Below are 19,897 nucleotides of genomic sequence, written 5' to 3'. Positions count from 1 at the left end.
TCCTTCTCTTCCTCCCCCTTACTCACTCCTACTGCCCCCCCCAGCCTCCTTGCCTCCCTCTGTCTCTCTCTCCTCCTTCCCCTCCTCCTCCTCCTCCCCATCTCTCTCCATCCTCCTCTTTCTCCTCCTTACTCTCACTGCCCTCCTCCTCGTCTTCCTTCCTCCCAGCCTCCCTCTGTGTCTCTCTCCTCCCCTCCTCCCTCTCCATCCTCCTCCTCTTCCTCCCCCTTACTCGCTCCCACTGTCCTCCTCCTTCCAGCCTCCCTGCCTCCCTGTCTCTCTCTCCTCCCCTCCATCTCTCTCTCCATCCTCCTCCTCCTTCCAGCCTCCCAGCCTCCCTCTGTGTCTCTCTCCTCCCCTCCTCCCCATCTCTCTCTCCATCCTCCTCCTCTTCCTCCCCCTTACTCACTCCCACAGTCCTCCTTCCAGCCTCCCTCTCTCTCTTCCCCTCCATCTCTCTCTCCATCCTCCTCCTCCTTCCAGCCTCCCTGCCTCCCTCTGTGTCTCTCTTCTCCCCTCCATCTCTCTCTCCATCCTCCTCCTCTCCCCCCCCCCCTTACTCACTCTCAGTGCCTTACTCACTCTCACTGCCTTACTCACTCTCCTCTTCCTTCCTCCCAGCCTCCCTGCCCCCCTCTCCTCCTTCCCCATCTCCCTCTCCATCCTCCTCCTCCTCGCCCTTACTGACCGCCACTGACCTCCCCCTCCTCCTCCTCCTCCTGCCGGCCTCCCTGCCTCCGGCGGCCCCCGGCTGGGTCCGCGGGGCGGAGGATGCCTCTCTGCAAGGGCCGGCTGCTGGGCATCTCGGTGGCCATCGCGCACGGGGTCTTCTCGGGCTCCCTGAACATCCTGCTGAAGTTCCTCATCAGCCGCTACCAGTTCGGGTTCCTGACGCTGGTGCAGTGCCTGACCAGCTCGTCGTCGGCGCTCAGCCTGGAGCTGGGCCGGAGGCTGGGCCTGCTGGCCCTGCCCCGCTTCGGCCCCGGCCTGGCGCGCCCCTTCGCCCCGGTCACCGTGCTGGCCACCCTGCAGTCCGGCCTCACCCTCTGGGCCCTGAGAGGCCTCAGCCTGCCCATGTATGTCGTCTTCAAGCGCTGCCTGCCCCTGGTCACCCTGCTGCTCGGAGCCCTGGCCCTCAACGACGGGGCGCCCTCGCCCGGGGTCTCGGTGGCCGTTTTCATCACCACCTGCGGGGCCGCGCTGGCCGGTGAGAGACGCTGACCACACCTTTCCCTCCCCCCGGACCCCTCCCTCTCACCCCGACCCTCCCTTCCCTGCTCTCCCCCCTCACCTGTGGCCGGACTTGGGGTGGGGAGGGGGGCAGCAGAGACCAGGGGTCACTCCAGACACCCCCCCCCTCCCCAGGAGACCCCTAGGAGGACGGGGGCGGGAAAGCCAGAGGGGAGAGGGAGTCAGAGAGGAAGGGAATTCCTAACCACAACGACAACGATGGTCTTTCCTAATTATTATGGTTATTATGGTATTTCTTGAGCTCTCACTAGGTGCCGAGCACTGTTCTAAGAGCTGGGGTCATGATAATGACGACGGTGTCTGTTAAGCTCTTACTCTGTGCCGACCACCGCTCTAAGAGTTGGGGTCATAACAATGACGACGGTATCTGATAAGCGCTTACTCTGTGCCGACCACCGCTCTAAGAGTTGGGGTCATAACAATGACGACGGTATCTGTTAAGCTCTTACTCTGTGCCGACCACCGCTCTAAGAGTTGGGGTCATAACAATGACGACGGTATCTGTTAAGCGCTTACTCTGTGCCGACCACCGCTCTAAGAGTTGGGGTCATAACAATGATGACGGTATCTGTTAAGCTCTTACTATGTGCCAAGCACTGTTCTAATGCGCCGGGGGGGAATACAAGATCATCAGGTTGTCCCACTTTCTAAGAGCTGGGGTCATAATAGCGATGACGGTATCTGTTAAGCGCTTACTATGTACCAACCACTGTTCTACAGTGCTGGGGGCAGGGGGAGAGAGAATACAAGGTCACCAGGTTGTCCCACCTAAGAGCTGGGGCAATAATAGTGATGATGGTATTTGTTAAGCGCTTACTATGTGCCAACCACTGTTCTAAAGCGCTGGGAGGGAGTACAAGGTCATCACGTTGTCCCACATGAGGCTCACAGTCTTCACCCCCATTTTGCAGGTGAGGTAACTGAGGCACAGAGAAATTGACTTGCCCAAGGTGACACAGCTGACAAATGGCAGAGCCGGGAGTCGAACCCACGACCTCTGATTCCCAAGCCCGGCCTCTTGCCACTGAGCCACGCTGCTTCTCTAGATGCAGGGTGATCAGGTTGTCATTCGTGCATTCATTCAATTGTATTTATTGAGCGCTTACTGTGTGCAGGGCACTCTTCCAACGGCTTGGAAAGTACAATTAGGCAACGGAGACAATCCCTACTCTACAACGGGCTCACACTCTAGAAGCGGGGAGACAATATTGGCACTTTTTAAGCTCTTACTATGTGCCAAGCACTGTTCTAAGCGTTGGTGTAGATACAGACCAATCAGGTTGTCCCACGTGGAGCTCACAGTCTTAATCCCCATTTTACCAGCGAGGGAACTGAGACACAGAAAAGTTAAATGACTTGCCCAAAGTCACACAGTAGACAAATGGCGGAGCCGGGATTAAAACCCACAACCTCCGACTCCCAAGCCCGGGCTCTTTCCACTAAGCCACGCTGCTTTGGGGCTCACACTGTTAATCCCCATTTCACAGATGAGATCACTGAGGCCCAGAGAAGTCAAATGACTTGCCTAAAGTCACACAGCAGACAAGGGGAAGAGTCGGGATTAGAACCCACGTCCTCTGACTCCCAAACCCGGGCTCTGTCCACTAAGCCACGTTAAGCGCTTACTCTGTGCCAGGCACTGCTCTAAGCAATGATACAAGATAAACAGGCAGGACACAGTCCCTGTCCCACATAGGGCTCACAGTCTTCATCCCCATTTATACAGAAGAGGAAATTGAGGCACAGAGGAGTTGAGTTGAATTAATTAATTAATGATGGTACGGGTCGGACACGACTCGACAGCGTAAGGCAACAAGACAACCAAGTGTTGAATGCTTCCTCCGTGTCAAGCACAGCTCTAAGCGCTGGGGTGGATACAAGATAATCGGGGTGGACACAGTCCCTGTCCCACATGGGGCTCACAGTCCTCATTCCCATTTCTACAGATGAAGGAACTGAGGCACAGAGAAGTTAAGTGGAATTAAGTAATGATGCTATGTGCTAAGCGCTTACTATGTGCCAGGCACTGGTCTAAGCGCTGGGGTAGAGACAAGTTCATCAGGTTGTCCCACATGGGCTCACGGTCTTCATCCCCATTTTCCAGAGGAGGGAACTGAGTCCCAGAGAAGTGAAGTGACTTGCGCGAGGTCAACCCGCAGACAGGTGGCGGAGCCGGAATTAGAACCCACGTCCTCGGACTCCCAAGAGAAGCAGCGTGGTTTAGCGGAAAGAGCATGGGCTCTGGAGTCAGAGGTCGTGGGTTCTAATCCCGCCTCCTATGCTTGTCAGCTGTGTGACTTTGGGTAAGTCACTTAACTTCTCCGTGCCTCAGTTACCTCATCTGTAAAACGGGGATTAAGACTGTGAGCCCCATGTGGACAACTTAATTACCTTGTATCTACCCCGGCGCTTAGAAGAGTGCTTGGCACATAGCAAGCGCTTAACAAATGCCAGCATTATTATTATAACTAAGGCAGGATCTCTTCCGGGGAAAGGAGAAGGGGCAGGCTGACAGCCTCAGGGCTAGTGGGAGGAAGAGGGAGGGGAGGAGGAAATGGGGGGGAGGGGGTTTGGGGGAGGGGATTGGTCGGGAAGAAGGGAAAGGGTTGGAGGTTGGAAGAGGAAAAACTGGGAGGGAAAGGAGGGGAAGAGGAGGATGACTGGGAGAGGAAGCTCCAGGGGGTCCGGGGCGAGGGGCTGGGGGTCTAGAAGGGGGAAGGGAGGAGCTGGGGAAGGGGAGATACGGTGGCACAAATCCAGTTTTTAGTTTCCAGAACCAAGTTTCTGAGCCCCCGACCCCAGCCCCATTTCCCAGGGGCCGGGATGCTGGGGGCTCAGGGAGCTGGCAGGCTGGGGGCTCAGGGGGCTGGCAAGCTGGGGGCCCAGGGGGCTGGCAAGCTGGGGGCCCAGGGGGCTGGCAGGCAGAGAGCTCGGGGGGCTGGCAGGCTGAGGGCTAGGGGGGCTGGCAGGCTGAGGGCTAGGGGGCCTGGCAGGCTGAGGGCTGGGGGGGCTGGCAGGCTAGGGGCTCGGAACTTGCAGCCTGGGGGCTCAGGGGGCTGGCTGAATCCAGGTGCCCCCTATCCGCTTTGGGGCGGGTACACAGGCGAGGATGGCCTTGCCCTGGGAAAATTGGCTCGGCCGGGCTCCTGGCTCCCGACTCCCAGCTCCAGGCATCCAGCCGAGAAGGGAAGGAAGGGAAGCGGGGCCGGGAATGGGGGATTGGGAGAGGGAGGAGAGTCTCCCCTCCCCATCACTAACTCGGACTGGCTCCACTTTGTACACCAGCCTCCTCCTCAAACCCTTTTTCCTCGGCTCCCCGGGAAACTGGGTGGATGACCGACCGGCCCTTAATAAAGGGAGGAAACTGAATAATAATTACTATTATGGTATTTGTTAAGCGCTTACTATGTGCCAAGCGCTGGGTAGATACAAGGTAATCAGGTTGTCATTCATTCAATTGTATTTATTGAGTGCTTACTGGGTGCAGAGCACTGTAATAAATTCATTCATTCATTCAATAGTATTTATTGAGCAATTACTATGTGCAGAGCACTGTACTAAGCGCTTGGAACGTACAAATCGGTAACAGATAGAGACAGCCCCTGCCCTTTGACGGGCTTACGGTCTAATCGGGGGAGACAGGCGGACAAGAACAATGGCAGTAAATAGAATTTGGAGAGTAAAATTCAGCAATGAAGAGAGACAATCCCTGCCCAAACCAAGCTTAGAGTCTAGAAGGGGAAAAGCCCACGTGGGGCCCACAGTCTTAAATCCTATTTTCCAGAGAAGGTAACTGAGGCACAGAGAAGTGAAGTGGCTTGCCTTAGGTCACACAGCAGACAAGTGACAGAGCCCATATTAGAATCCAGGTCCTCTGACTCCCAAGCATGTGCTCTTTGCACTAAGCCACGCTGCTTCTCTACCCTAGTCTCCGGGAGACTTTTCCTCATCTGCCTTCTCCTCACCACTCCCTTCATCTCCCCAGAGCCTCTCTCTCTCTCTCTCTCTCTCCTCTCCCCTTCCCTTACAAAACCCATCCAGCCCAAGCTGCATCGCTCCCCTCCTCTTTCACTGATTCATACATTCAATCATATTTATTGAGCGCTTCCTGCATGCAGAACCTGAATTGAGTGCTTAGGAAAATATGATAATAATAATTACAATATTTGTTAAGCGCTTACTATGTGTCAGGCATTGTTCTAAGCGGTGGGATAGATACGAGATAATCAGATGGTCCCATGTGGGGCTCACAGCCTTAATCCCCATTTTGCAGATGAGGGAACTGAGGCACAGAAAAGTTAAGTGACTTACCCAAGGTCACACAGCAGACAAGTAGCAGAGCTGGGATTAGAACCCGCGTCCCCTGACTTCCAAGCCTAGGCTCTTGCCACGAGGCCATGCCGCTTCTCTACAGCAATAAAGAGAGATAATCCCTGCCCACAATAAACTCACAGTCTAGAGGACTTGGTCGGCTCTCTCGGGCCCGATTCATCAAACCCTTTTTTCTCCCGGCAGGAGCTGGGGATCTATCGGGAGACCCCATGGGCTACGTGACCGGAGTGTTGGCAGTGCTGGTGCACGCGGCTTATCTGGTGCTCATTCAGAAAACCAGTGCAGAAACGGACTACGGGCCGCTGACCGCCCAGTACGCCATCGCCGTCTCGGCCACCCCCCTGCTCATCATCTGCTCCTTCGCCAGCATGGACTCCATCTACGCCTGGTCCTTCCCCGGGTGGAAGGACCCCGCCATGGTCTGCATCTTCGTGGCCTGCATTTTGATCGGTTGCGCCATGAACTTCACCACACTACACTGCACCTACATCAACTCAGCCGTGACCACCAGCTTTGTCGGGGTGGTAAAAAGCATCGCCACCATCACCGTGGGCATGGTGGCCTTCAACGACGTGGAACCCACCTCTCTCTTCATAGCCGGAGTGGCGGTCAATACCTTCGGCTCTCTCGTTTACTGCGTGGCCAAGTTCATTGAGACCCGAAAGCAGAGCAACTATGAGGATTTGGAGAAAGAGGCCGGAGAAGATGAGGAGAAGGAGCCCGGTGGCTATCAGCCGCCTTTTGTCTTGGAGGGGTTGTCCCTGGAGAAGGGACCCAGAGAGGCGGCAGGAGGGGAGGCGGCCGGTGGGGACAGCCAGCAAGGAGAAGAAGAGCAGAGAGACAGCTTGGCCATAGTCAGCAGCGGCCAAGAAGCGGTCGGTCCTGAAGGGGTTAACAGGAGCTCATTAAAGGATGCCTACCTTGGAGTATGGAGGTTAGTTAGGGGGGCTAAATACCTGAAGAAGGATTACTTGATAGAAAATGAGGAGTCCCCCAGCCCTTGACATGCCCCCTTTTAAGATTACAGTTGTATATTTTCATGAGGGAGTCATATGTTTTAGCTCAAGTTAGGGGTCTTTAGAAAGGAGAGGCCCGAAGGAACCTACCTATAAAATGCAAATTTTTCACATCTGCACTGACAAAACTGGTACCCCTCTAAATTATTTAAGGAGATTTCACCTGAGTTATCACCCGGAGATCATCTCCAAGAGAGGAAAGGGTACGAGAACTCTGATTCACCAAGTAAGGTCGTCGTGCTGGTTACAGGTTGCCGACATTATTTTTTTCCCTTAGGAATAAGCAGATCTGCATGCAAAGCCACCTATCACCAAGGTAGAGTACGCACATAATGTTGTCACATCTATCTGGAGAAGTTTGAGGAATAGAGAGTGTGGCTACACTCTCAATAATCTGCTGGTGAAGAGAAACACCGGTCGGTAAGATAGCGTATGATTTGCACTGAAAGTAAGACTTTTTTATGTTTTCAAATTACCTATCTAATAAAAGGAAAAATTTATCTTGAAATATCCTCAAATTTTAAAGCCATAGTTTGCAATTGACCATGAACAATTACAAAAAGATGTTTTCAAAACTGATGTTAGCTCATTACTTTGTAATATTGGCTTTTAATCCCACTTTGTTTTGGGATCGTTACCCTCCGTAGTCAACATTTTCTCTAGCAAACACGCTTAGTTGGGTCGAATTTCAACTGACACGATAAAGGACACACAATCCCGTGTCTTGTATTGCTCACTGGAAAATATGCTGTAGAAACCTCTACACCTCTGTTCATACTGGAATGCTTTTCCACATGCAGTGTGGAAGAAGTACGAGCCTGCTGCTTTAACTGTTAAAATGGATATATTTAGGAACTCCGGTTTTAAGTGTTTGCTATCTAATGCCTGCTGTTCTAATTTCATTTATTCTGCTATAAACCGGGGTTTATATTGTATCCGGTCTTCGAGAACCACTAGGCTTGGGAATTCCCCTGAGTGAAATTGGACATTTATTAAATGCAACATGGCTTTCCAATGAAGGAGACTGTTGTAAAGGAAAATAAAATACTGCCTCGTGCTGAGGTGTTTTAATTGCATTCACAGAGGACTTCAATTAATATGGAGAATGAGATGTGGTAATAAACAGAGTGTGTTGATTTGCAAAAACCTCAGGATTTTCTGTTTTATTGCTCCTATAGTCGTTACACGGTACGTTTCCTTTGGTGGCATCTAGCCCATATGTTGTACATGTGTTTCCTTATCTTGACTTAGGTTAACTAGCAATCCTAAACGATGTTAAACATGAGAGCAACTGCATATATAATTTGTGACAGTGAGAAATACGAACATTGTGGACTTGCAACAAACAGCAGCTGTGAAGTCTTCAGTGACTGTTTTATTGGACGGTAACTTCCGTTACTCTTTTGACTTGTACTCTCCCAAGTGTACAAGGTACAGGCTCTGCACACAGTAAGCACTTGATAAATACAGTTGATTGACTGACTGATTATGAATTCACTGCTACACTTTGTCTCAAATGCCAGCGTTTCCAAGTTACACTGGGGCATTCCCATGTTCTTTAATTTCTATTCAAAACATGAAATTACAGTGCAGATGACATTAAAGTACAGCCTTTGTGACGATTTAAGCTAAACTAGCTGATGAGCCAGTGTAATTCTGATATTTTTTAGCCAACCCGGTTGGCTTTTATGTACAAAAAAAGGTGAACTGGACAATGATGGCATTTAAGCTCTTACTATGTGCAAAGCACTGTTCTAAGCGCTGGGGAGGATACAAGGTTATCAGGTTGTCCCTTGTGGGACTCATAGTCTTAATCCCCATTTTACAGATGAGGCACAGAGAAGTTAAGTGACTTGCCCAAAGTCACCCAGCTGACAAGCGGCGGAGCAGGGATTAGAACCCATGACCTCTGACTCCCAAGCCTGTGCTCTTTCCACTGAGCCACACTGCTTCCCTACAAGAGACTGGAGGTATAGGAGTACTTGTAGAACTGCAGTTATAAATAGTAGAATTTGGGGGGAAATGTCTTCTTTAAAAAATAAACCTGAATTTTAATGTCACTTTGCCAGGGGTGTTTAGGAAAGTTGTAAAAGTGAGAATAAATGCAAACCAGGCCAATAGAATTAGACCTTTGACAGTAAAGTAAAACCGATGCCAGAAAAATGGGTTTAAAGTACACAGTTACAGCAATACGTTAATAATTAAAAACACACAATCAATATCTGCCTTTGTGTGAAAAGTGAATTATTTCCTGGGAAAAGGGAGCCAAGGACTTAGGTGAGAATATGTTAGTCCATTTTGAATGATCACCTATTCAATATCCACCACTAGTTAGACAAATCCTTCCAAAATAATATCACTGCAGCAAAAGAGTTGTGAGTTGAGGCAGCTCAGTCGTTCAGCTAAACTACATAAATAACTGTTTAATCAGACCAAGGTTTTAACCTCCAAATCCCAGATCCAGTATCTTTTGGCTTTATCCTCCAGTAGATATATTTCTCCTTAGTTCTTTGATGCTTCTCTTTGGTTTGCATCACGGGGCTTCCGCACATATAGATCAGACAGTGAAATTGGGCATCAATTAGCTCCCGCATTCATGCTTTATGAGCTAGCTGGAGGTCATGGTTAAGAGACTCACTTCACACCTGCTCATTTCAGTAAATCATGATCCGGCCATGGTTGCCTCAGTTATCCGTCTACATTAGGGGAGAGGTTTTTATCTGTCTACATTAAGGGGAGAGGTTTTTATCCCTCTACATTAAGGGCAGAGGTTTTTAAGCGTTGAAGGATTTGGGAACAAAATGCCTTATAGTTTTAAGTAGCTCAACTAACTCGAACACCACAATGGCAACTTGGCCACCTACCCATCAGATGGATGTTGGATGGATTGATGATAAATGGATAGATGGTAATAACATCAGATCTCAGGAAGACGTCTATAACAACCAAGAGCAATCTTCATACCCCAGGTAAACCTTTTCAAGTTGGGGAAGAAAATGGCTAAACAAAAAAAAAATTCAAAAATATTCTAAATTGTAAGTCCGTTGTGGACAGGGATTGTCTCTATTGCTGAATTGTACTTTCCAAGCTCTTAGTACAGTGCTCTGCACACAGTAAGTGCTCAATAAATGTGATTGAATGAATGAATGAAGACCACCCAAGCCATCCTATCTCTGGGTTTAAAATGTCCCACATTAAAAATATCACAGAACAATAACAGTACTTTTTTTCTTAAAAATCTCTAGTAGGAAACACCATAGTTCCTTTGAAAGAACATTCCAATTTGTACATATATACACTTTAGTTGATACTTTGTTTCCTCAAAAAAAACCAAACCACTCCATGCCAAAAAACCCTTATCTCACTACATCATTTTAAATGTTAGTGATTTTGTTTTAAACTAAGTTAGAAGAAATGGAACAAATTTCTAGTTTTGGATGAGATGAGCAGATTTTGAAATGGTATTCTATACTATTGATACTTCAGTCTTTTCATAATTTGAGATATTTTATTCTGTCTGTGTCCTTGATAGTTCATATATCTTCATATGTATACATATTCATGCATACAATCTATTATATGTATTGAGCATTTAGTACATGCGGAGCACTGAACTGAACTCCTTGGCATTGCATAGCACAAGACTTAGCAGACACGCTCCCTGGTCAAAAAGAGCCTACAGTCTAGAGGGAGAGACAGACAGTGTAAGTAATTTGTAACATATAATTTAAAGATTCATGCAGAACTGCTGTGTGGTTGAAGTGGGGGGGGGGGTGAATGTCAAAAGTTCAGAGGTCACAGATCCAAATGCATAGACACAAACATAAGCTCTTAACAAGTACCATCATCATCATCATCACACAAAACCTTGACTGTCCAAACAACTGGTTATCCAAACTGAGGTTAGGTCAGGTAAATAAAAAGTTCTAACAACTGTACAGAACTGAAGCAAATGCCTGTTCACCGTATCCAAACCTAATTTTGCTTATCTGAACTCTGATGATATGAACTAATTTGAGTCCCAATTTCTATGTGATTTTGTCAAAGCACACTCTCAAACATGTTTCTTTTGGAAAACTAACTCGAATAGACACCAACATGGTGTAAAACCATCATCAGTGGTATTTGAGCTCTTGCTATGTGCAGAACACGTAATAATGTAATAATAATGATGGTATTTGTTAAGTGCTTACTATGTGTTAAGCACTGTTCTAAGCTCTGGGGGGTTGGTTACAAGGTGATCGGGTTGTCCCAAGTGGGGCTCACAGTATTAATCCCCATTTTACAGATGAGGTAACTGAGGCACAGAGAAGTTAAGTCACACAGCTGACAAGCGTCGGAGCTGGGATTAGAACCCATGACCTCTGACTCCCGAGCCCGGGCTCTTTCATTCATTCATTCAATAGTATTTATTGAGCGCTTACTATGTGCAGAGCACTGTACTAAGCGCTTGGAATGAACAAGTCGGCAACAGATAGAGACGGTCCCTGCCGTTTGACGGGCTTACAGTCTCCATTGAGCCACGCTGCTTCCCAAGTGTACTATGCACTTGCTAGAGTACAATACAACAGAGTTAACAGACACATTCCCTTGCCCACAGTGAGCTAAATCATAGAATACTGGATCTGGAAAGCACCCTGAGAGACCATCTGGTCAAACACCCTGCCTCCGGGCAGGTACCCCACCGCACTTATGTACAGATCTGTAATTTATTTATTTATATTAAAGTCTGTCTCCCCCTCTAGACTGTAAGATCACTGGGGACAGAGGGTATGTCTGTTATACTGTTGTGTTGTATTCTCCCAAACACTACTCTACACACAGTTAAGCGCTCAATAAATACAATTGGTAGTACACAAGATTATCTCCACTGTCTTCATTCTTACCAAACCAAACTCTAGCTGTGCTGCATTTCTGACAATAATCCCTCACTCATACTGATCAAAGAATGGAAACCCTTCCCTCCCCACATCAGATAAGACCACAGTTCTCCCCATATTCAAATGCCCCTTAAAATCCTCCTTCCTCCAACAAACCTTCCCAATTTATTTCCCATGTCGCCCCTTATTTATATCCTCCTTAGAACTCATTTGTATACGCCTGCTGAATTAACTGACTTTGTAGTTGTAAATATTCTTCTGTTGGTCTCACCATTTAAAGTGTGAACTCTTTGTGGGCAGGAAAGATGTCACTTTGTTATCCTGTACTCCCCAGGCACCTAATATGATCCTCAGCATCGTTACACTCAATAAATGGTATGACTCTTCCGTCTACCACTACTTTAAAATTTAAGTAATTTAACTAATTTAAAATCTGACTCACCACCGATGTAAAAGCACATCATGGTATCAGCCTCATCTCAGACAATTTAATGATCTTTCCTGAGGCTGGTGTCCTACTCACTAGATGATGTCCTTCTAATGTTCTCAGATCTTTTCCTGAACTTCACTAAATCGATCCTGGACTACACAATTAACACAAGTAATTTATGGATCCAAAATGTACTCGACGCCCAAATAAGATAAATTCAGTCGTGTGTGTGTGTGTGTGTGTCTCCAAAGCTCTCCCTACCGATGCTACAAGGCTGTTGGTGTCTAGTGGCCACGGTGCCTGTCTGCACACATATTTATGGTTTGACTATGGCCTAATCTACTATGTGATTTCATACAAACCAGACTGGTTGTAATTCTCCACCTAAGAACATCCTAGGGCCTGGATTAGTGGGGGTTAACTCAGGTCAGAAGTGGAGTTCGAAGACACAGGTGTATTTGGGGAGCTTTCAAACTGATTGCCTAACTTTTCTAACTTTTCCAGACACCATTCTCTCTGTCTTTCATTAATAACCCATGGGCTCATGGATGTTAAAGTATTCCATTATAATACTGGCAAATGGCTGGTCCATTGTTTCTTAATGACTTTCCGTATGGAGTAACAGCTAATTCCCAGACGCTTAGTGAACACTGGAACCGATGAGTTTTCAGGTATATGGCTTTTAGAACTTGCAGTCTGGTGTTTTTTACTCGTTAATTTCTCCATTTTCCTGATGCGCTCATTCAGTAGGCAGATATTCTCCTCACATTAAAATGGGAAAAATGAAAAAAAAATAGGTTTAAACCCAACACTGTTCAGATAAGTCAGAGCTAGCTCTGAGAATAGAACTCAGACCCTCTCTCTGCCTCAAGTCCAGCAATCTAGACACCAGGCTGTACAATCTTTTTCACATAATTACCTTGTAATGAACATTCTCTATTTTATCAATATATAGGTATATTGGATGCTATAAGATTGATTCTAGAAAGGGAAATCGAAGTCAACTTGGCATTCTGCAAGTTTGGAAGAGCACTGCACCGTTTCAGGAGCTTTTTTTTCAGCTGACTGGATTTTGACATCTTTACAGAACCCTCTTCTTTGAAAATGAAAATGCTATAAATTTAGTCTGGTAGATAAGAAGCCACCAGCTCAGTCAGCCCAGGGTACAAAAGACATTGATGAGAAGAAGGCCAGGACGCAATCTGCCGAGAGGGCCATCTAATTTGGATAAGTGCACTTTGAGCATCCTCCTCCCGGCAAATCTAGATTCTCTGGAGTCACTTGCCAGGAGACTCATGTTTGATTAATTCAATAGAAATATTCATCCAGAAATAAACATTTACTATTGCTAAGATGCTCATCTTGGGAAATGATATCGAATATTATTAACCTTCCAGGCTGGAAGTGTAGAAATAACTCTTGCCCAAAATGAAGGGTGCAGGTGTTGGCCTCTCTTGGATTTGGTGAACGTTCATTTGGCTTGGAATAGCTAAAGCAGACCCACCCATTGTGCACTTTAATGCAGGTGTCAGAAAAACAGCCTCTGGGCAGATCTGCTCTGGGTTTCTATCCCAATTATGGAATGATGACAAGGAGGCTCACAGAGAGGTTACTGACTTAGAGCATAGCTGCTTGTGAGAAGCAGCATAGCACAGTGGATAGAACGGGTCCAGGAATCGAAAGGTCATGGGTTCTAATCCCAGCTCCACCACCTGTCTGCTGAGTGACCTTGGGCAAGTCACTTCACTTCTCTGTGCTTCAGTTACCTCATCTGAAAAATGAGGACAGACTGTGAGCGAGCCTCAGGTGAATGCTTCACAAATTTTGTTTCTGTTTGGGTCTTCTCTGCTTCAATTTGTCCCTCTAGAATATGAGGACCACAGCATATTCCAGACAGGGGATTTAGGAAATTTTACTAAGGATTCATGGCTGCATAAGTGAAAGAACTTGGAAATGGGCAGTGCATAATTATTTTTTCTGTCATGAATTAGAATCAAGTTCTTTAAATGTCCCCTTTCTTCAATTCCTCCAAGTCTGTGGATAATGATGCCTCCAATGTGGACTAAAGGACAGTTAGAAGAGCCTGCACAGCTCAGTGAAAACCTTTAGTTAGAACAAAATTAGTATTCATTCAATAGTATTTATTGAGCGCTTACTATGTGCAGAGCACTGTACTAAGCGCTTGGAATGAACAAATCGGCAACAGATAGAGACAGTCCCTGCCGTTTGATGGGCTTACGGTCTAATCGGGGGAGACGGACAGACGAGAACGATGGCGATAAATAGAGTCGAGGGGAAGAACATCTCGTAAAAACGATGGCAACTAAATAGAATCAAGGCGATGTACATTTCATTAACAAAATAAATAGGGTCATGAAAATATATACAGTTGAGCAGACGAGTACGGTGCTGAGGGGATGGGAAGGGAGAGGGGGAAGGGCAGAGGGAAATGGGGGGAAAAGAGGGTTAAGCTGCGGAGACGTGAAGGGGGGGGGGTAGAGGGAGTAGAGGGAGAAGGGGAGCTCAGTCTGGGAAGGCCTCTTGGAGGAGGTGAGTTTTAAGTAGGGTTTTGAAGAGGGGAAGAGAATTAGTTTGGCGGAGGTAAGGAGGGAGGGCATTCCAGGACCGCGGGAGGACGTGGATATAGAGCCCTTGGTTTCAACAGAATGGCAACTAAAGACGTACAGAATAACTGCCCGGGAACTGAATGGGGTTCAAGAACATTATTCTAGGAGTCAGAAATCCTGGCTTCTAGTCACTGGCAGCTGTGCGACCTCCATCAGGGCACTTAACCTCTCTGGGCCTTAGTTTCCTCAAATGTGAGTTGTGGAGGAATACCTGCCTCTTCCTACATCACAGGGATGTTAGGAGGATAAAATAATTAGAGAAGCAGTTTGGTGTAGCATGGAAAGAGCACAGTCTTGGGAGTCAGAAGGTCATGGGATCTAATCCCAGTTCCACCAGTTGTCTGCTGTGTGACCTTGGGCAAGTCACTTCACTTCTCTGGGCCTTAGATTGAGACTATGAGCCCCATGTGGGACAAGGGGGTGTGTCCAACCCAATAATAATAACGATTATTATTATTAAAATGGGATAGTTGTTGTGGAAGCAAAGCACTACGGGAAGATTAAAGCACCATACATACTACCGGAGGCATTATTATGATTACTTAGTAGGAGTCACAAACATCTCATTGAGAAGGACATGGTACTAAAATCTGCTAGACCATATCATTAGCTCTCTAAGAATTCTCTCAAGGCCAGAATCAGATTTAAGTCATCAAATCAATTAAGCGTCAACAATTCCAAAACAAGCTCAGGTTTCTAAGAGAAATTCAACACTGCAAACCAATAATACTTCGATTTATCACAATGTTCTAGGTAATTATTTTTGCAATTGAGTTATAATAATTATACTGAATTGAAATAGAATCAATATCATGTCAAAAGGCAAACTTTATGTTCTATTTTAAAATATGCAACTCCTGTCTAATGCTGTCGGTTCATCTCCGACCCATAGCGACGCCAAGGACCCATCTCCCTGAGAACGCCCCCACCTCCACATCTACAATTGTTCTGGTAGTGTATCCATAGAGTTTTCTTGGTAAACATATGGAAGTGGTTTACCAATGCCTCCTTCCATGCGGCAAACTTCAGTTTCCATCCTCAACTCTCTCCCTTGCCGCTGCTACCCAGCACAGGTAAGTTTTGACTTGTAGCAGATTGCCTTCCACTCACTAACAACTGCCCAAGCTAGGAATGGAACGGGCATGCCTCTGCTTGACTCTCCCTCCCATAGCTGAGATAGGTAGAGTCCTAAAAACTCTCCAGGTGCAACCTTGAGAGGGGAAACTATGCAATATTAATATTAATCCATCCCTTATCTGAGAAAGGTCAAATGTTCCCTACTCACTACTTTAAAATTCAGGGTTGGGTGGTCATTATTATCCTTTTTATTAATTATTTACTATTTGTCAAGCACTATTCTAATCTCTGGGATACATGCCAGTTAATCAGGTTGGAGACAAGCTATCAGTACTATTAGTCTTTTGTTCACATCTTTCTGTGGATTTTAAAAAAGGACAAATATATTCTATCCCTGGTTGTCACTTAGCCTCCCTTAACCTATAAATGTTATGAAAAATAAACATGCTTCATTCGCTTACTGTTTACTGAAAAAGCATGACATAGTGGGTAGAGATGGGCCTGGGAGTCAGAAGGTCATGGGTTCTGATCCTGGCTCCACCACTTGACTGCTGTGTGACCTTGGCCAAGTCACTTCACTTCTCTGTGCTTGGGTTACCTCATCTGAAAAAGGGGGATTGAAACTGTGAGCCTCACAGGGGACAGGAACTATGTCCAACTTGATTGGCTTGTATCCACCCAAGTGCTTAGTACAGTGCCTAGCACATAGTAAACACTTTACAAATAACATTACTATCAAAAACATTTAGACCATGTTTCCCCACTCTTCAACAACTCCAGTAGTTGCCCATCAACCTCTGCACCAAGCAAAAACTCCTCACCACTGGCTTTAAAGAACTTAATCTCTTTGGGCCATCTTACCACACATCGATACTCTCTTACTACAATCCAGCCCGCACCCTTTGTTCCTTTAGTGATAACCTCTAATGTTTAGTACAGTGCTTTGTACACAGTAAATGCTCAATAAATCCGATTGAATGAATTATCATTATTCATTTCATGTTTTTGCTGTACTTTTGCTATTGCCAAACATATCTATATTTTCCCTCCTGCTCCACTGTTTGCTTAAAAGTCATATCCGCTCATCTCCCCAATTGATTACATGATCCTCCAGGGCAAGTATCATGTCTTACTTTTACTGGCCATTCCCAAGTACTTCATATAAGTGCTCAGCACACAGTAGGTGCTCAGTAGATATTGCTGAATGAGTGAATGAACTGCACGCCGATAGACAGAAATCTTAGAAAACTCTGTAAAGTTCTCTGTCCCCAGGCAACACAAACCGAGTCAGAACAGAGCAACAAATGCAATTTAAAACACTGAATAATGCTGAGAAACGGAGCCTTGAGTTGATGATTCCCTGGGGCTCATCTATAGCTGTTATAAAAGTTGTGGGAGGATGTTGATTTCTCTCGGCGATGTTCTCCCTTAATGCAATTAGATGGTTGGTTCGTTTTTATCTGCTGGAATGTTTCAACTGGGAAAAGTGCCTGAAGTTTCTGGATATCCTGGTCCTAGAATAATTTTTAAGAAAGAAAACCATACTAGTGGCTTATTCTTCACCTTCAATATGCCACATGAGACCAGACAACGAGATGTAGAGTCAAGAAATAGTATATAAAGCCAGATTAAGTTTGGCAATGGCAAACCACGTTTCCACATAAACTTCTAAAGGTGAAACATCCGAGGCCTAATTGGAAAGAATAGGAAGAGTTTTTTTCTGCATTCAGTAGAAATCAAGCTGGAAAAAAAAAACTCTCAGTTTGGAAGAGAATCGAGTCCTCCCTTTAGCAGCTGCATAGGTATGTCATTCTTCTAGGCTTTTCCTAGAAAGTAGAGGCAGGAGAAGCTTTTCTGAGTTGATACGTATTCTGGGATCTTTTAGGAGGGTGGGACACTTGAGCATGTGCTTTAATGATGGCACATACTGCCACTTTATTGGGGGTTTGGGACAATGCTTAGTTTGGTAGATTTGAGTCCCATCACAGTCCAACTGAGTTCTGGAGTGGGGCTCGTCTTTGGAAGGTCTGGTGTGACCCCATCTTGGACCCAATTCAGAGAATCCATGAGGGGCCAGAATGATTTTGGGTCTCCCTGATGGAATAAAATTAGAAGGCATAAGAAAACCAGAAAGTGACCCAGCCTGCCAGGGCCCATCTGAACCAGAAGTATCCTGAAATTCAACCACATGGGAGAAGGGAGGCATGTAATACTGTAAGTTTGTTGGGAGCAGTGGAAGTGTCTACCAACTCTGTTAAATTGTATTCCTCCAAGCACCCAGTTCAGTGCTCTGCACACAGAGTTCAATAAATAGCACTGATTGATGTGGTATGGCTGGGGATGAGGCAGACTGGCCTGTGAATCTGTGACTCGAGACCCTGGCATTAGTTCGGCTCTCTCTTAATATGACTCAAAAACCCCCCGACACTTCACCCATCATATCCAGTGCTGCGCAAGAGAGCAGAGACCTTGTAATGCTCTGCTGCTGAAGTGACCACAGTCCATGTTCAGGACCTGCCCTGAGGGGTCAGTTCCTTCCTGAAGCTTTCTGAAATGTAGACAATGAGAGAATCTCCTCATCTTTTCACAATCGCCCCGGCTTTCCCCGCTTGACAGTTATCCCAAAATGTATTTTATAAAATCTCCAAGTTTTTCTCCTTCTGGAGCAATATTGCCTTGAAAAGAAAGGCCATGGGTAAAAACAAAGTGCAGCGATACCTAGGAAAAATAGAACATAAAGGAACAGCCCAGCAATCTGATTATAAAATTCAACTTGAGAGAAAAAACGGGGTGGGGTGGGAGGTGGTAATTTGTCTGAGAGCCCAGGTACATTTTAAAGGAACCAAATATGAGCATCTGGACTACACATGTAAATCTCAAAGCCTACACTGGATCGCAGAGCTGAATAGTAATATTGCATTGACAGAGCATGAAAGCATCTCTTTCCTTTGAAGTCAGGTAAGTGCTAGAAATAACAGGCTTTCAACTTCAGGTCCCCTTCTTCAGAGAGCTTGGCTAATACAATATAAGGATCAGAATCCAGATCACATGAGCAAAACTAATGATTGAAGTTGGATTTCTGTGCACAGATAAAAATCACCAAACTGTCAATTCAGACCAAGGCCTCAGAGTCACAAAGTTCAGACCAGAGGAGAATGTTTTATTTAGTTCAAGTTTTATGATCAATCATATTTACTGAGCATGTACTGTGTGCAGAGAACAGTACTAAGCACTTGGGAAAGCACAATATAACAGTTGGTAGACATGTTCCCTCCCCCTGACAAGCTAACAGTCTAGAAAGGAGGAGAGACATTAATATAAGCAAATAAATTAAATAACAGACATATACATAAGTGCTAAGGGGATGAGGGAGGAGTGAATAAAAGTTGTAAAACCCACTGCAAGGGTGACCGCAGAAAGGAGGGCTTAGTGGGAGAGGGCCCCTTGGAGATGTGCTTTCAATAAGGCCTTGAAGGTGGGGAAAGTGATCATCTGTTAGATATAATAATCATTATTATGGTATTTGTTAAGCGTTTACTATGTGCCAAGTACTGTTCTAAGTGCTGGGGTAGATACAAGGTGATCAGGCGGGGCTCATGTGGAGCCCATTTAGGGTTCACAGTCCTAATCATTTTACAGATGAGATAACTGAAGCACAGAGAAGTAAAGTGGCTTGCCCAAGGTCACAGAGCAGACAAGTGGCAGAGCCAGGATTAGAACCTGTGACCTTCTGACTCCCAGGCTCTCTATCCACTATGCCATGCTACTTCTCATGAAGAGGGAGGGTGTTTCAGTCCAGAGGCAGGACATGAGTAAGGGGTTGGTGGCGAGATAGTCAAGATAGAGGTACAGTGAGTAGGTTGGCATTGGAGGAGTGAAGTGTACGGGCTGGGTTGTGGTACGAAAGCAGTGAGATAAAGTAGAAGGGGGCAGGATGATAGAGTAATTTAAAGCCTATGGAAAGAAGTTTTTATTTTATGCAGAGGTGGGTGGGCAACCACTGGAGGTTCTTCAGAAGTGGGTAAATAGGGACTGAATGGTTTTGAGGATAAAATATCTAGGCAACATAATGAAGTATGGACTGAATAATAATACTGTTGGTATTTGTTAAGCTCTTACTATGTGCAGAGCACTGTTCTAAGCTCTGGGGTAGACACAGGGGAATCAGGTTGTCCCACGTGGGGCTCATAGTCTTAACCCCCATTTTCCAGATGAGGTAACTGAGGCACAGAGAAGTTAAGTGACTTGCCCACAGTCACACAGCTGACAAGTGGCCGAGCAGAG

At 46.2% G+C, this 19,897-nt stretch overlaps 1 protein-coding gene and 1 non-coding gene across 2 annotated transcripts; one reads left to right on the top strand and one right to left on the bottom strand.

Annotated features, from left to right (window-relative positions):
* The first annotated feature begins 756 nt into the window (after nt 1–756).
* SLC35D3 (solute carrier family 35 member D3) lies at nt 757–7,745 on the top strand. The gene is made up of 2 exons (XM_029083407.2): nt 757–1,207; nt 5,767–7,745. Exons 1-2 carry the CDS (start codon nt 772–774, stop codon nt 6,585–6,587), a joined length of 1,257 nt encoding a protein of 418 aa, XP_028939240.1. The 5' UTR covers nt 757–771; the 3' UTR covers nt 6,588–7,745.
* Nucleotides 7,746–15,619: 7,874 nt separating this feature from the next.
* LOC114809360 lies at nt 15,620–15,757 on the bottom strand. Its single transcript, XR_003757147.1, has one exon. It is a non-coding gene; the product is annotated as a small nucleolar RNA SNORA7 (small nucleolar RNA).
* Nucleotides 15,758–19,897: the final 4,140 nt, after the last annotated feature.

Source organism: Ornithorhynchus anatinus, chromosome 2 (assembly GCF_004115215.2).
Source record: "Ornithorhynchus anatinus isolate Pmale09 chromosome 2, mOrnAna1.pri.v4, whole genome shotgun sequence".
In the NCBI taxonomy this organism is placed as follows: Eukaryota; Metazoa; Chordata; class Mammalia; order Monotremata; family Ornithorhynchidae; genus Ornithorhynchus; species Ornithorhynchus anatinus.
The sequence above is the reverse complement of the archived record's forward strand: the minus strand, read 5'-3'. Positions and strand labels throughout refer to the sequence as shown.

Excerpts from the sequence above, each read along its gene's own strand:
- SLC35D3 (XM_029083407.2), top strand. The coding sequence starts at position 772 with ATGCCTCTCTGCAAGGGCCGGCTGCTGGGCATCTCGGTGGCCATCGCG. Across the intron at positions 1,208-5,766 it reads CTGCGGGGCCGCGCTGGCCG|GAGCTGGGGATCTATCGGGA; the intron begins GTGAGAGACGCT and ends TTCTCCCGGCAG.